Here is a 14,086-nt window from a genome sequence, read left to right as displayed (position 1 = left end):
TCTAAAACTCTACTTCCAGGAACCAGAAGCGATGCATGGACCAGATCTAACCCTAACTCTAACCCCTTCTCAATTTATGAATTTGATTCATTCAGTTTTTATTTTATTAAAAAACATTTTGCTCAGATCAGTTCTGTGACGGCTCTGATCGCTATCAGTCCTGAAGACACTGATCTGTGGAGACTCCCACCAATAATCATTTAGATCATTAATTAAACACACTGACTTAATGACCGTGTTCAGTCCTAATGCTGTCAGTATCACAGTAGACCCCAGATCAGCTCTGAGCCGTCGCTATACACAAGATCTTTCTCTTCTCACCAACACTACATGCTCCAGAAAGGTTCAGCTTCCAGTCGATGCACTTCAACACAGGAAACATTGACAGTCACAAATAGTGAAATATCTTTTTTTAAATGTTTTTACATATTGGAAATCAATATTAATATTGGATATAATTTTGACACTATGAAGACTAAACAGGCGTGTTGTAAATGTCATTTTAATTGAAAGCTGGTTTTACTGTGATTACATTAGTATGTTTGGAGGAACTGTTCATTAGTCTGGGTTTCGACATATTTGTGCTTAAATCTACAATCTGTGCAGATTCTGTCATGCCTTCACACTCGTGAACAAACCCCTTTACCATGATTTACCATGATTTACCATGATATCTGGACCTGATAGTAAATCAAAAACAGTAGTGAATTATTATATTTCATAACCATTATCAAACACAGACACAGTTCTCACATTCAGCTAATTATAACTGCATACAAAAAGTCTACTTTACCATGAGGGAAGAACACAGGAGATGTAGAGACAAAGACACATTTAATGAACAGATCACAAACAGTAAGACGACTGATCTGTCAAAACATGAGAACCATAAAGAGGCAATGAAGGGAATGTGGAGGGAAAGTTAGCAGAGACGTCAACATTACTTCATTACTAAAGGCTGATGCTTCATGTTCAGCATCCACACACACACGAGAGCGCTCTTGTGCAACCACAGCTTTGGCTCAAACTGCAAACAACACCCTGTAAAAGTGTGTGTGTGAGAGATCAGCGGCCTGACTCACACACACTTACTCACACACACCTTGTAACAGCAGCTCCGCTCCATCCGTCTCCTTGCACTGCATGTTGTGTCACACACACACTTTCACAACGGTCAGAAGATCTGCTTGAGTTTTGGGAATCTGAAAAAAGTCTTCACTTTCATTTTTCATGAATGCAATGAAGTTTGTGAGTAAATGTTGGTAATCTCCTCTAGAACATATAAAGCCTTCTCTATCTATAAACACAGACGGACACAGCTATAATGTAGAGTAGCACCTTACAGAAGGAAAGCCATGAGGGACTCGCTCCAGAGCTCATCTACTCTCTTCAGTGCATGTGATCGACTGAGAAATAAACTCTTACCAAGTCCATCTCCACTAGATTACTCCCACGTTTGAACCCTTCCACATCCAGACCGACGAGCTCAGGAGAAGCACTGATGTGTGCTCGTCATTTCTGGAAACGCCAATTAATCTCATGTAAGACAATCCTCTGTAGATAAAGTCTTTGATACAACAATAACTGCACTTTCTCATTCAAAAACAACAACAAAACAAAGTGTGTCCATTCAGATATCAATCGTTTCCGCGTGTTTGAGGATTTACAGTGATGTAGATCACGCATCATAAGGGCACATTACACATTATAATGATTATTAATAAGCAGAAAGGACTACCGTCACCTTAACTTTAAAACAGTGTTTGTTTCGGTCCATGTGTGTAAATCATAGGTGGAGCTCCGCTGCTCGTCTCGAAGCGGTCGCAGTCAAATCTTTCAATTTGATGAACAATTAGGGAAATTATGAAAATAAAGAAATGGGATAGTGAAAATAATCCCATGAAAACCTGTGAGGAAACTCTAGGCCATGGCTTCCTCTTCTGAGGCGTTCGCTCTCGTTTCTCCAACTTTGTTAATCAACCTTTTTTTCACTTGGATTCTTGTGTTGAACCGGTTCTCCGGGGTCTTCTGTGTTTGGTGTTCCCTCGGTGAGCCTCTGCTGCTCCTCTTCCTCCTCCTCCTCCTCTTCATCAGTGAGGGCTTCTCTCTTCATCACGTCCTCAGACCCGTCGTCAGACTCAGCTGTGCAGATGCCGTAACACATCAGGCTGATGACACCCAGAGGAAGACCGAATAGGAAGCAGCCAAGCAGCGGAGAACTACGGAACACAGACTGAGCAGAGAGAGGGACGCTTTTAATGGACTATTTATTTAAAAAAAAAAAAACTTTTCACATTAACAAAGTTTTCCAGGGAAAAAAATTTGAGAGAAAAAAAATAATATAAAAAATTCAATAATTCCATTACACAGTTACGCTTAAATATACATTTCCAAACAACCATCAATAAACATCACATTTATTCCCCATTTGAATTTAAACATTTCCATGTCATTGCCCAGTTTCTAGAGAGTAAATTTTATTTTAATACGAGATTTTAGTAAACCCTTTCAAATGGACATCAGTCGAGAGACAGTGAGAAATCATGCTCCACTCAAGCTCTTAAAATGAAACGCCTCTAGAGAGAACCAAACTCAACTAAACCTACATTAAATTGAAGACAGAAACGTCTCGGTTACTTGCGTAAGCTCGGCTCCCTGAGATAACTGGATTAAGTATCGTGTCTTCGCGAGACGCTATGGGGAAAACTTTAATTCAACAGCGCAGTGTCACTGCACAGCCATTACAGAGGCGATCTGAACGCACTCATTGGCTGCTCAGTGCGAACTGCATGAACCAATGGCGAGGCACAGTGTCTGAGCGACCCAATCGTGGCGGATCCAGCGAGTGAGTGCAGCTCATTTCACCAGACGTGAAGCGCCATAGCACGGCCGTCAACACAATACTCGTTCCCGTTATCTCAGGGAACCGAGGTTACGCAAGAAACCGAGACATGGTAGGCCGCCGCACAGATAACCTAACCTAACCTAACCCTAACCAATAGACACGCCACTGGACCACGCCTCAGGTGGAGTGAGCTCTGATGCCGATGGGGCACTGAAGGCCCACCGAAGATCCAACGGGATAGTCTCTGCTTCGTGACTGTAAGCCCTTTGGTCCGGCCACCGAAGCATACGAAGAGCTGCTCTGACTGCCTAAATCAGCAGAGTGCTGAATGTATACTCTTAAGGCCCGGACAGGGCAGAGTAAGTGAGGTTGACGCTCGTCTTCTGATTCGGGAAGAACAGACAGCGTAATCACTTGTGCACTGAACAGAGTAGAAAAGACTTTGGGCACATAGCCATGCCTTGGCTTGAGGACGACCTCATAGTTGTTAGGACCAAACTCAAGGCAAGAAGCGCTGACGGAGAGCACTTACAGGTCACCCACTCGCTTGACCGATGCTAATGCTATGCTAGCAGTAGTGCGGTCTGAAGCGAAAGCGGCCGGACCCTGGCTGACTGTAGCGGCTCGAGCCCTGAGGACTGTGGATAGGTCCCACGGGGTGTGGTAAGAGGCCGAGGAGGGTTGAGCCTTCTTGCCCCTTTCAGGAAGCGGACGGCCAGGTCGCTTCTACCCAGAGACCGGCCGGCCACAGGAGAGTGGTGCGCTGCTATGGCCTCCACATAGACTGAGCATGGAGGGGGTGCGACCCAGAGGGAGAGTACCAGAGGTACTTCGCATGATAAAGGGGCCTTGTTCTGGACTGAACACCAGTCAGAGAAGACGGACCACTTAAGAGCGTAGAGACGTCTCATGGACGGAGCTCTAGTCTCTGAGAGAGTACTCAGGACTCTCACTGGGAGGTCCGTAAGTTGCCGTTGAGGGGCCATGTGTAGAAGGCCCACATCTTGGGTCGGGATGCCAGATTGTCCCGTTCGCCTGGGAAAGGAGGTCTTTCCTCCGGGGAATTGGCCACAGGGCTGCGATCTGCCGAATCAACTCAGGGAACCACAGTTGGGTCCACCAGAGAAGGGTCACCAGAAGGAGAGCCTGTCTTCCCTGATCCGTCTGATGACCTGAGGGAGGGGAGTGATCGAGGGAAAGGTGTAAAGGGGGAAGGCTGGGTCATTCGTGGGCCAGCGCATCCATGTTCTTTGTCTGCTCCCTGCCTCAGTCTGCCCACTGTGCCCATGATTGAAGGCGTCGGTCTAGTCTGTACAGACTCGACCTCAGTCCATCATGGTGGTTTATGTAGGACACTACCGCCATGTTGTCTGATCGAACTAAGACGTGGTGTCTTATTAGGTCTGGTAGGAAGGTTTAGAGGCCCAGATAAACCGCCATTATTTCGAGGCAGTTGATATGCAGCCGCTTTTCTGTGCTCGAACAGGAGCCGTAAGATGGTCTGCCTTCGCACAGAGCTCCCAATCTGTGTTTGAGGTGTCCGTGGAGACCACCTTACTCCTCCAGACCAACCCCATGCTTACTCCAATCTGGTAACGACTGGGGTCCTTCCAAGGGGCCAGGGCTCTGATGCAGACGTGGAGGCGACCTGAACGCCATGAGTGAGCTGGGGCCTGGGGTTTCAGCCAGAACTGCAGGGGGCGCACGTGTAGCAGACCCAGCAGAAGTACTGGCGATGCAGAGGCCATGAGGCCTAGTCTGATTGGTAGGACCGTATACTGGTATGCCACCCTTTCGAACGCGAATCTCAAAGTGGTTTGTGATGGGGGACTATTTGGATATAAAAGTATGCATTTTTTGGATCCACTTAGATAAGACAATCCCCTGGTTGTATTTGCGAGAGGATTTGTTCAATGTTAGCATCTTGAACGGCCGTCTCATGAGGGCGCGGTTCAGTCTGAGGTCTGGGATGGGCCTGAGGCCGCCATTCTTCTTGGGAACGAGGAAGAAGAGGCTGTAGAAGCCTGATTCCCTGTGGGGAGGAGGAACTGTCTCTACAGCTCCTTTCGCCAGTAAAATCATTACTTCGGCGCAGACGACGTGAGCTACATTGCTCCTGACCGAAGTGTGGACTATGCCTCTGAAGCAGGGGTGGTCTGTGAGCGAACTGAAGCGAGTAACCTCGTATCACCGTGTTTAGCACCCATTCTGACAGGCCGGGGATGTCTTTCTGGGCCTTGGCAGGTACAAGATCTCAATCAGTAACATTCACTCCTTCAACTGTCATTCAGCATAAAGAATATAAATTATATTTTAATTAACAGTTAAATTAAACTTTAATTTCGTTTCTTAACCTCGACTCACCATTATTGTGGATCGGGCATCAAACGCCACACGCTTGATCCTCTGGAATATTCCATCTCCTCCATAAGCCTGTTGGGAATATGATGCAGGATGTTAATCATTTGGAATTGGATGAATTTAACCCGTCTCATTTAATTAAGTCAAGTCAAGTCAAGTCAAGTTTATTTGTATAGCGCTTTTCACAATACAGATTGTATCAAAGCAGCTTCACAGTATTACATTTAAATAATACAACAAAGTTTGTTTCAAGAGGAATTAACACTTTGCAACAGGATCATTCTGTGCCAACTCAACCAGAGGTCACCGGCTCAAATTTTTTATTTTGTTGATATTTTTTCTGTAGAAAGACAACCATAAATAGTGAAGAAAGCCAAAATATTAAATGTCACAGATGGATATTTACTAAGAAATCCACTATTTTGTAGAGGAGGGTCAAAATAACAAATATCACCTGAGATTTGGAGCCAACTTACAGGAGAGTAAAAATTACTTTATGTCAGCATCATTATTTATGTATCAGCGGATCCATCTATCAGTGGATATATTAGAGATCAGCTGATAGACGCTGCTGTCAAACGCTCCTGTGTGTATCTGTGTAAGCGCTCGGTGAAGAGCGTCAAAGATGTCATTGTTGATCATTGTAGCCAATCACAGACATATACTGTATGTTGAGAATGTTAACAATGGCCAATCAGAGGTGTTTAAACATCCAGCGCTCAAAATGCTAGAGGGAAATACTGGTATCATCACATTTTTTTAATTTAAGTACCGACTTGGTAGCGAAGTCAGTTCTTTTGACAACACTAATCAGCTGTAATAACAGGCATGCAAACTTGAGGCAAAAAAAACAGAAGAAGTGCCTTTTCAGAATCAGAATCAGAATCAGAATCAGAAAGAGCTTTATTGCCAAGTGTGCTTGCACCCACAAGGAATTTTTCTTGGTACTGAAGCTTCCAGTGCACATATACAAATACAAATACAACAAGAAACATAGTAATACAAATTCTAAGAATAAAATATATAAAAAAAATAAAAAATAAAAAATAAATAGTATAAAAAGTAAAAAAAAGGGGTCACAGTTGGGTTTAGTCTGAATAAACATTTACAGATTATGAACATATTTACAGTATTTTGAGAAGTATGAATAATATAAATATAAATATCACCTGAGTTAGAGAATATTACACTAGACAGTGGGAGTCTAGTGCATGTTACAGATTATGAACATATTTACAGTATTTTGAGTAGTATGAATAATATAAATATAAATATCACCTGAGTTAGAGAATATTGCACTAGACAGTGGGAGTATTGCACTTACAGGCATATGCCTTGGGGGGCATGTTAAGTGTTCAGAAGGGAAATGGCCTGTGGAAAGAAACTGTTCCTGTGCATGGATGTTCTTGTGGCCAGTGATCTGTGTCGCCGTCCTGACGGTAACAGTTCAAACAGGGGGTGTCCAGGGTGAGTGGAGTCTGTGGTGATTTTACCTGCTCTCTTCCTCACTCTGGAAGAGTACAGGTCCTGGAGGGTTGGCAGGGGGGCACCAATAATCCTCTCTGCTGTCCGGACTGTCCGTTGTAGTCTCCTGATGTCCGATTTGGTAGCTGAACCAAACCAGACAGTGATGGAAGTGCTTAAAACAGACTCAATGACGGCTGAGTAGAACTGGATCAGCAGCTCCTGTGGCAGATTGAACTTCTTCAGCTGGCGAAGGAAGTACAGTCTCTGCTGGGCCTTTTTCACAATGGAGTCAATGTGATTTGCCCACTTCAGGTCCTGAGAGATGGTAGAGCGCAGGAACCTGAATGACTCCACTGCTTCCACAGTGCTGTTCATGATGGTGAGAGGGGGGAGTGCTGGGGATTTTCTCCTGAAATCCACAATCATCTCCACTGTTTTGAGCGTGTTCAGCTCAAGGTTGTTATAGCTGCACCAGACAGCCAGCTGTTCAACCCCCAGTCTGTAAGCAGACTCGTCACCATTTTGGATGAGACCGATGACGGTGGTGTCGTCTGCAAATTTCAGGAGCTTGACAGAGGGGTCTTTAGAAGTGCAGTCATTAGTGTACAGGGAGAAGAGCAGTGGGGAGAGAACGCACCCTTGGGGGGCGCCAGTGCTGATGGTGAGGGTCCTGGATGTGAGCTTCCCCAGTCTCACTCGCTGCTGCCGGTCTGTCAGGAAGCTGGAGATCCACTGACAGATTGAGGATGGCATGGAGAGCTGAGTCAGTTTGGCTGTGAGAAGATCAGGGATGATGGTATTGAAGGCCGAACTGAAGTCCACAAATAAGATCCGTGCATAAGTCCCAGGTCTGTCAAGATGTTGCAGGATATAGTGCAGTCCCATGTTGACTGCATCATCCACAGACCTGTTTGCTCTGTAAGCAAACTGAAAGGGATCCAGAAGGGGTCCAGTGATGTCCTTCAGATAGGCCAACACCAGTCTTTCAAACGACTTCATGACCACAGACGTGAGAGCGACAGGTCTGTAGTCATTAAGTCCAGTGATTTTAGGTTTTTTGGGAACCGGAATGATAGTGGAGCGTTTGAAGCAGCAGGGAACTTCACACTGCTCCAATGATCTGTTGAAGATCTGCGTGAAGACTGGGGCCAGTTGGTCAGCGCAGGCTTTTAGACAAGCAGATTTTCCCCTTTTTGAACGCTCACCGCTGGCATATAATGATACAAAGATTGCACTAATAGAAATAGATTTCACTAATAGATCAACCAATCTCTGTGTGAAAATAAAATCATGATTCTGCCATCTTTCTAAGGTCATTTTTACACCTCTGTAATTTGGCTCCAAATCTCAAGTGAAAACTGCCATTTTGACCCCCCCGACATATTCAGTAAATATACATCTGTGACATTTAATATTTTGGCTTTCATCACTATTTATGCTAGTCTTTCAACAGAGAATGAACAAAATAAAAAATTGGAGTTAGTTACCATTATTAAACTATATTGGTTATCAAACTAATAATGAAAACTACTTCTAAAGCATGTATATATCTGAGTTGATGTTAGCTGCGAGCGAGAGAGTGAGAATGAGCCGTTCACCGGAGCGCTGCCGTCCAGAACACTGGTGAAGAACATCAGCATCTGCTCCAGACTCTCCACCGGCTCCTCTGGCACGAAGTACTGCTCGTTCGAGGTGTTGAGGATGAGGAGGCTGGGAACTGGCACCTCACTGCAGACACACGAGATGAAGAGATTACAGTATATACACCTCACTGCAGACACTAGATGAAGAGCGTGGGTGCTGACATTACAGTATATACACCTCACTGCAGACACACTAGATGATGAGCGTGGGTGCTGACATTACAGTATATACACCTCACTGCAGACACACTAGATGATGAGCGTGGGTGCTGACATTACAGTTTATACACCTCACTGCAGACACACTAGATGATGAACGTGGGTGCTGACATTACAGTTTATACACCTCACTGCAGACACACTAGATGAAGAGCGTGGGTGCTGACATTACAGTATATACACCTCACTGCAGACACACTAGATGAAGAGCGTGGGTGCTGAGATTACAGTTTATACACCTCACTGCAGACACACTAGATGAAGAGCGTGGGTGCTGACATTACAGTATATACACCTCACTGCAGACACACTAGATGAAGAGCGTGGGTGCTGACATTACAGTATATACACCTCACTGCAGACACACTAGATGAAGAGCGTGGGTGCTGACATTACAGTTTATACACCTCACTGCAGACACACTAGATGAAGAGCGTGGATGCTGAGATTACAGTTTATACACCTCACTGCAGACACACTAGATGAAGAGCGTGGGTGCTGACATTACAGTATATACACCTCACTGCAGACACACTAGATGAAGAGCGTGGGTGCTGACATTACAGTATATACACCTCACTGCAGACACACTAGATGAAGAGCGTGGGTGCTGACATTACAGTATATACACCTCACTGCAGACACACTAGATGATGAGCGTGGATGCTGAGATTACAGTTTATACACCTCACTGCAGACACACTAGATGATGAACGTGGATGCTGAGATTACAGTATATACACCTCACTGCAGACACACTAGATGAAGAGCGTGGGTGCTGACATTACAGTATATACACCTCACTGCAGACACACTAGATGATGAGCGTGGGTGCTGACATTACAGTTTATACACCTCACTGCAGACACACTAGATGATGAGCGTGGATGCTGAGATTACAGTTTATACACCTCACTGCAGACACACTAGATGAAGAGCGTGGGTGCTGACATTACAGTATATACACCTCACTGCAGACACACTAGATGAAGAGCGTGGGTGCTGACATTACAGTATATACACCTCACTGCAGACACACTAGATGAAGAGCGTGGGTGCTGACATTACAGTATATACACCTCACTGCAGACACACTAGATGATGAGCGTGGATGCTGAGATTACAGTTTATACACCTCACTGCAGACACACTAGATGATGAACGTGGATGCTGAGATTACAGTATATACACCTCACTGCAGACACACTAGATGAAGAGCGTGGATGCTGAGATTACAGTATATACACCTCACTGCAGACACACTAGATGAAGAGCGTGGATGCTGAGATTACAGTATATACACCTCACTGCAGACACACTAGATGATGAGCGTGGGTGCTGACATTACAGTATATACACCTCACTGCAGACACACTAGATGAAGAGCGTGGATGCTGAGATTACAGTATATACACCTCACTGCAGACACACTAGATGATGAACGTGGATGCTGAGATTACAGTATATACACCTCACTGCAGACACACTAGATGATGAACGTGGATGCTGAGATTACAGTATATACACCTCACTGCAGACACACTAGATGATGAACGTGGATGCTGACATTACAGTATATACACCTCACTGCAGACACACTAGATGATGAACGTGGATGCTGACATTACAGTATATACACCTCACTGCAGACACACTAGATGATGAACGTGGATGCTGAGATTACAGTATATACACCTCACTGCAGACACACTAGATGAAGAGCGTGGGTGCTGAGATTACAGTATATACACCTCACTGCAGACACACTAGATGAAGAGCGTGGGTGCTGACATTACAGTTTATACACCTCACTGCAGACACACTAGATGATGAACGTGGATGCTGAGATTACAGTATATACACCTCACTGCAGACACACTAGATGAAGAGCGTGGATGCTGAGATTACAGTATATACACCTCACTGCAGACACACTAGATGAAGAGCGTGGATGCTGACATTACAGTATATACACCTCACTGCAGACACACTAGATGATGAACGTGGATGCTGACATTACAGTATATACACCTCACTGCAGACACACTAGATGATGAACGTGGATGCTGACATTACAGTATATACACCTCACTGCAGACACACTAGATGATGAACGTGGATGCTGAGATTACAGTATATACACCTCACTGCAGACACACTAGATGAAGAGCGTGGGTGCTGACATTACAGTATATACACCGCACTGCAGACACACTAGATGAAGAGCGTGGGTGCTGACATTACAGTATATACACCTTACTGCAGACACACTAGATGAAGAGCGTGGGTGCTGACATTACAGTATATACACCGCACTGCAGACACACTAGATGATGAACGTGGGTGCTGAGATTACAGTATATACACCTCACTGCAGACACACTAGATGATGAGCGTGGATGCTGAGATTACAGTATATACACCGCACTGCAGACACACTAGATGATGAACGTGGATGCTGAGATTACAGTATATACACCTCACTGCAGACACACTAGATGATGAGCGTGGGTACTGACATTACAGTTTATACACCTCACTGCAGACACACTAGATGAAGAGCGTGGGTGCTGACATTACAGTTTATACACCTCACTGCAGACACACTAGATGAAGAGCGTGGGTGCTGAGATTACAGTATATACACCTCACTGCAGACACACTAGATCAGGGGTGGGGAACGTCCGGCCCCCGGGCCGTAACCGGCCCGCAAAACAGTTTGATGCGGCCCGCGAGTCAATTCCTCAAAAAAAAAAAAAAAAAAAAAAAAAAACTTCAGAAACAAAAATCTCAGCAATTACTTTTCCTATGATAGAAAACACAAAATAGGCAAAGTGGCAAGCAGCACGAGTCCACGAGCCGTGAGAGCAGGGCGAGGCCAGTAGCGCGAGTGTTAATGAGTCAACTGCGCGCCGCACCGGTTTCAAGTTTCTCACGGATGAGCTTCGGGGGCGCGCGCGCCGTACCGGTTTCAAGTTTCTCACTGATCAGCTTCGGGGCGCATGAAAGGATCGGAACGAAGACAGCGGAGGACCAGACATGGACTGTGTGTGTGTGTGTGCAGACTAAATCACACGACTGTGTGTGTGTGTTGCGTGTGCGTGTGTGTGGTAGTCGTCCACGAGGGGCTGCTGCTTTTACTTTCGTTTTGTCATTTGCGTATTAAAGTGGAATGAGTGGCCGACTAAAAGTGACCGACAGCAAGTGGAATGAGTGGCCGACAGCAAGTAGAATGTGTGGCCGACTAAAAAAAAAATATTTTAACTATAAGCAACCCAATTTGTCTAGATCTGTATTATTTCCTTTGTATAATGAGCTTAAATATTGCTGCGCAGTCATGTGAATTAGTCTGCTTGATTAACATTATTACAATGTATTCCTATTTAACTCTGATATGTAGCCTATATATATGGTCCTCGAATGTGTTCGAATATTTCACCAGCATCAGTCTTTTCACAGTTTGTATCCTTCCGCTTGTCTGTGTTTGCGCAACTTGCATCATTAAGCCAGTAGGTGGCGACAAGTGACTGTCTTTATGAGTGAACAATTGAAATTTAATTGAACTGATTTAATAGTGCCAAAAACATTGATTAACTCAAGAAAGAAACAAGTTGCTGAAACCAATCTTTAATGCTAAAAAGTTTACATCTATGTAAAATAATCCTTGAAAGATTTCTCATTTAAGGCCATTCCTGTTTGGAATATGTGGTTGTGTATTGTCAAAAATAAGCAGAAACATTTTGCATTTCCATTTTGTAGTGTGGATCATTCATTTCAACATTTATCCTCATTCTCATGTTTAAGAATCTGTTATCTTGACAAATAATTTATGCTACTGCCCACTGAAATGCTTTTAAAGCTATTGTCATCAAAAAATGTTGGCCTTCAAACACCTTAAAATGCACATATGTAGGTCAGAGAAATCAAAATTTTCTCTGGGGAGCATGCCCCCGAACCCCCCGGACTACCTCACATTTGAATGTGTGTGTCTGTGTGGTAATGTGGGCTGGTGTGGCTACAGTGCCAGGACTGAATTTTTTAACCAGTCTGCCCCCTGCATATAGGCCTAAAATATACATTATTCTCTGTATCGAATCATGTTATCTTGTTACCCACCCTAGCCCCTGATGTTTCGGGCTCAGCCCCTGATGTTTTTAAAACCTAGAAACGCCCCTGCTCATTACAATGGCCCTTAAAGAATGTTAAAAAATTGTAAATGGCCCTTTATAGGAAAAAGGTTCCCCACCCCTGCACTAGATGAAGAGCGTGGATGCTGACATTACAGTATATACACCGCACTGCAGACACACTAGATGAAGAGCGTGGATGCTGACATTACAGTTTATACACCTCACTGCAGACACACTAGATGAAGAGCGTGGGTACTGACATTACAGTTTATACACCTCACTGCAGACACACTAGATGAAGAGCGTGGGTGCTGACATTACAGTATATACACCTCACTGCAGACACACTAGATGATGAACGTGGGTGCTGAGATTACAGTATATACACCTCACTGCAGACACACTAGATGAAGAGCGTGGGTGCTGACATTACAGTATATACACCTCACTGCAGACACACTAGATGAAGAGCGTGGGTACTGACATTACAGTATATACACCTCACTGCAGACACACTAGATGATGAACGTGGGTGCTGAGATTACAGTATATACACCTCACTGCAGACACACTAGATGAAGAGCGTGGGTGCTGACATTACAGTATATACACCTCACTGCAGACACACTAGATGAAGAGCGTGGGTACTGACATTACAGTATATACACCTCACTGCAGACACACTAGATGAAGAGCGTGGGTGCTGACATTACAGTATATACACCTCACTGCAGACACACTAGATGAAGAGCGTGGATGCTGACATTACAGTATATACACCTCACTGCAGACACACTAGATGAAGAGCGTGGATGCTGACATTACAGTATATACACCTCACTGCAGACACACTAGATGAAGAGCGTGGGTGCTGACATTACAGTATATACACCTCACTGCAGACACACTAGATGAAGAGCGTGGATGCTGACATTACAGTATATACACCTCACTGCAGACACACTAGATGATGAACGTGGGTGCTGAGATTACAGTATATACACCTCACTGCAGACACACTAGATGAAGAGCGTGGGTGCTGACATTACAGTATATACACCTCACTGCAGACACACTAGATGAAGAGCGTGGGTGCTGACATTACAGTATATACACCTCACTGCAGACACACTAGATGAAGAGCGTGGGTGCTGACATTACAGTATATACACCTCACTGCAGACACTAGATGAAGAGCGTGGATGCTGACATTACAGTATATACACCTCACTGCAGACACTAGATGAAGAGCGTGGGTACTGACATTACAGTATATACACCTCACTGCAGACACTAGATGAAGAGCGTGGGTGCTGACATTACAGTATATACACCTCACTGCAGACACTAGATGAAGAGCGTGGGTGCTGACATTACAGTTTATACACCTCACTGCAGACACACTAGATGAAGAGCGTGGG

At 44.6% G+C, this 14,086-nt stretch overlaps 1 protein-coding gene and 1 long non-coding RNA gene across 2 annotated transcripts in view; one reads left to right on the top strand and one right to left on the bottom strand.

The window, feature by feature from the left end:
• Window positions 1-1,633, top strand: part of LOC309509736 — a 3,623-nt gene extending 1,990 nt beyond the window's left edge. The window contains exon 2 of the long non-coding RNA XR_014210046.1: window positions 1-1,633. This exon is cut by the window's left edge and continues 480 nt beyond it. This is a non-coding gene — a long non-coding RNA (uncharacterized lncRNA).
• tmx3b (thioredoxin related transmembrane protein 3b) overlaps window positions 818-14,086 on the bottom strand; it is a 46,389-nt gene continuing 33,120 nt past the window's right edge. The window contains exons 14-16 of the mRNA XM_082184556.1: window positions 8,272-8,401; window positions 5,210-5,278; window positions 818-2,233 (exon numbers count right to left, since the gene is read on the bottom strand). Coding sequence (XP_082040682.1) covers window positions 1,973-2,233; window positions 5,210-5,278; window positions 8,272-8,401 — 460 coding nt within the window. The 3' untranslated portion in view covers window positions 818-1,972. The remainder of the gene's footprint in view (window positions 2,234-5,209; window positions 5,279-8,271; window positions 8,402-14,086) is intronic.

The sequence above is a fragment of the Leuciscus leuciscus genome, assembly GCF_965113295.1.
Source record: "Leuciscus leuciscus genome assembly, chromosome: 11".
In the NCBI taxonomy this organism is placed as follows: Eukaryota; Metazoa; Chordata; class Actinopteri; order Cypriniformes; family Leuciscidae; genus Leuciscus; species Leuciscus leuciscus.
This window is presented reverse-complemented; position numbering and strand designations above follow the sequence as displayed.